Genomic DNA, 3,683 nt, shown 5'->3' on the forward strand with positions numbered 1-3,683 from the left:
GGTCTCTTTTTCCAGATTTCAAAAAATCAAAAAATATTTCCATTTTTTTAATTTTTTTTTTTTTTTTTTTTTTTTTGGAGTCGGGGGTGCATGTGTTTGGACTTGAAATATTTATGACTTGAAAGAAATCCGCAGTAGATGTCAGAGCCCGGAAAGGTGCGCTTTACGCGTCCATCTGGTTGCACTTTCACGGTTCTTACCGCGCCTTCTGTGCCCAAAACGGAACCCTTCGGATCTGCAGAACTAATCTGAGAGTCGGGCGATTTGGAGAGCACAGAAGGTGGGACGGTGACCCGTCATTAACCTCGAGATGAGCGGAACCACAATACCAGGATTACCAGGATGGCGGTGGTGGAGGCTCATCTTGATGGCAACCTACATTCAAAAGGAAATCATTAGTTTGCGCACTTGCGTGAAAAAACAAACAAACAGGTATTTAAAAATCATAATAAATGACTGAACTGTTGCTTTGCTCTATGGAGATTTTGACCAACGTTCAGTCTTTTTGGGTACATGCCAAACATCCTCTACTGGGAAAAGTCACTAAGCTGAAAAAACAGTTGTAGAATCCTCCTGAAAAATTGCATCTTTAGCTAAAGTTAAGGTACAGAAAGGGAACAGAGCCTCTAACGTCTATCAGTGCATCTGTCCAGGAGAAGTGCACCAACAAATTATTTCTTTTCAGTGAGACAATGAATTAGAGGTTTTAAGAAAGTTACTCTTTTCTTAGTTCAGTCTATGAAAGTTCACACAAAGCTCAGTGTGTGAACTTTAAAAGTTCAGTAAGAAAAGGGAGAAGTATTTTCTTTTAGATGCTACATGGAAAGTATTTGGCACAAAAAAAAAACAAAACAACAACAACAGTGCGTATTATCAAAAGAACAAAATGGCCATTTTGGAACATAGTGGTGGCAACAGCATGATGTGGGTTGATGGTACTAACCAGTTTGGGTCAAAATCAATAAAATAAGGAACAGTTTAAATATCAGACAGGTATAACCCTTGACATTCAGGTGTCTGCTAGAGAGCTAAAGATTAAAGGTGATTTTAGTTGTAAGTCTCACAGTGAGCTTAACATACGTCCAAATAAACCAATAAACAGCTTAGATTGAGTTAGTCCAAAATATATGGGATTCCTTAAAGATAGTGGCTTTAAAATAGATATCATCACCATCTGAAAGTTTAGGAACGCTTTTCCGAGTGGGTATATATTGCAGGTCAAGATGTGGGTTGCTGAATGACTCCCACAAAAAAGTCTGGATGCTGTGTTTGAAACAAATAGTGCTTTCATATCCATGCAGCCAAACTGCTGCATCTTTTTTTTTTAATTGTTCTATTTAGATTTCTATGTTTTAAGCAAAGCTCCACAGGATACAAGACACTTTAAAGGTGTAAAACGTTTTTAAAATGTTACTTTCACGATCTCGTTCTGGTAATTCAGCAAAATCTGCCATTTTACATCGGTGTGTGAACTTTAAAAAGTGACTGTAAAAGTTGAAATGAGCGATTTGGCTTTTTTTTTTTTTTTTTTTTTTTTAGCAGCTGTTGCACCCGAGTTGATGTTTTGATAATAAAATCGAAAATATGAGAGCAGAGATCAATCAGGCAGACAGAGTGCTCTCAAAGGACAATATATGTCATATCAGGGAGGCAGCACCATTCATCACGGTTAATGAGATGACACCCCTGCTTCTGTGAAAGAGCAAGTTTTATTATATTAGGAATGTATTATTATTGCTTTCGTTATTAATCAATATTGCAGAGAAACGTGACTGCAAACAAGTTTTGTTTTCAGAGAATGTCTGTAAATTGCGCATCACAAAATATATACACTTAAGTAGTTTTATTTAAAGAAAAAATGTGTAACTAGACTACTCTAATGTGTCTCTGCTGAGCTGCTCGGCGGGCAGAGGGGGACAGAGGCAGAGGAGGCAGCCTGAAAAAGGAAACACGACTCGTTTATCGCGTCATTCTGGGCTCGGCCGTTGAGCAGGAAACAGCCTTTCCTCTCGGATTGTCGCCGTCGGAACAAACATACATTTTTGTCCTTGCTCAATGCACCCCTCGGCACAGAACACGCGGAAGCCGGTCAGAAGGAAGAATGCCTCCTTCGATGGAGATAGCCGTCCTGCTCCTCGGCGTCCTGGCTTTGGAGACGCGCAGGAGCGCCAGCGCGCTGCACATCCAGCAGGAGTTCGCGTCTCCAAACCTCACCAATAACTTCGTGGTGGATCCGGTGTCCAGGAGGGTCTACCTGGCCACTGTCAACACGGTGTACCAGCTCAACGGGACCCTGACCGTGGAGGTGGTGAAGAGGACGGGGCCGGTGGAGGACAACCTGTTGTGCCATGCGCCACAGCTGCCCCAGGCTCCGTGCGAGCATCCCAAATCCCTCACTGACAACTACAACAAGCTCCTGAAGCTCGACCGGGAGCAGGGGGTCGTGGTGATGTGTGGATCTGTGTACCAAGGCTTCTGCGAGCTGCGGAGGATGGGAAATATTTCAGAGATAGCGGTGGAGTTCCCACCTCAGGGCGAAAAGACCGTCTTCCCCAGCATGCTCAACATCGCTGCGAATCACCCGAACGCGTCCACAGTGGGGCTCATCTTCAAGAGCCACGGGGGGAACACCCGGCTTTTAGTCGGGGCCACATACACAGGAGCTGGGACTCAGTTCTTCCCAAAGAACCACAGTAAGGAGGACCTGCGCTTTGAGAACACGCCGGAGATCGCAATCCGCTCCCTGAACGTCAAGGATCTATCCAGGCTGTTCACCTATGACATCAACCCCTCTGAGGATAATGTGTTCAAAATCAAACAAGAGGTCAAAACCAAAAACAAGCTCAACTTCGTTCACGCCTTCATCCAGAAAACTTACTCCTACATCGCCTTTAACAACGACGCCAAAATGGGCCACAAGGAGAGCCAGCCGAACAGCATCCTGGCTCGGATATGTCTGGACAGCGACATCCCCCGAAAGTCCACCGGGTCGGAGAGTAAGAAGCTCACCGAGTCCTACATTCAGATGCCTCTGCAGTGTGGAGCTAACGGGAACATTTACAACCGCCTGCTGTCCGTGTACCCCGCGGAGGTCCACGGAGGGAGCGGTGGGGGCCCGGAGCCCTATCTGTTTGGAGTGTTCTCCAAGGCGGACAGAAACTCTGCGCTGTGCGCTTTCAAGTTTGGAGACATCGAGGCGGAGATCCGACAGGGCCGCTCGAACTGCTCCAACTCCCCCAGCAGCGATGTTCAGGTGCTGGACAGCGTGATCCAAGGCTCCGGGGCCGTCTGCATCCAGAAGGGAAACATAGTGGTGAGCTTCACTTACCTTATCTCACGTTAAAAGAGCAAGTTAAAAACGATACGCTGGATGAGCTAGGATTACTACGGAGCCCCTAAGGGGACATGGAGAAAAAAAAAAAAGGAAAGAAATCCCGACTTATTATCGCGAGATCCCGAGAAACTAAGTCGAGATCTCGAGATCCCGACTTATTATCGCGAGATCCCGACTTATTATCGCGAGATCCCGACTTATTATCTCGAGATCCCGACTTATTATCTCGAGATCCCGACTTATTATCGCGAGATCCCGACTTATTATCGCGAGATCCTGACTTATTATCTCGAGATCCCGACTTATTATCTCGAGATCCCGACTTATTATCTCGAGATCCCGACTTATT

General features: G+C 45.5%; 1 protein-coding gene across 5 annotated transcripts in view; it reads left to right on the plus strand.

Moving 5' to 3' along the window:
* Positions 1 to 1,906: 1,906 nt before the first annotated feature.
* The window catches only part of plxnd1 (plexin D1), a 102,964-nt gene continuing 101,187 nt past the window's right edge, over positions 1,907 to 3,683 (plus strand). For 4 of the 5 annotated variants that reach the window (XM_015033405.1, XM_015033408.1, XM_015033406.1 and 1 more), the window contains exon 1: positions 1,912 to 3,313. In XM_015033405.1, the coding sequence (XP_014888891.1) occupies positions 2,102 to 3,313 (1,212 nt within the window). In that variant the 5' untranslated portion in view covers positions 1,912 to 2,101. Of the gene's footprint in view, positions 3,314 to 3,683 lie in introns of all 5 variants that reach the window. The other variant, XM_015033410.1, reaches the window with a different exon arrangement.

Source organism: Poecilia latipinna, unplaced genomic scaffold (assembly GCF_001443285.1).
Source record: "Poecilia latipinna isolate Pla-1442-1.1 unplaced genomic scaffold, P_latipinna-1.0 Scaffold268, whole genome shotgun sequence".
Classification (NCBI taxonomy): Eukaryota; Metazoa; Chordata; class Actinopteri; order Cyprinodontiformes; family Poeciliidae; genus Poecilia; species Poecilia latipinna.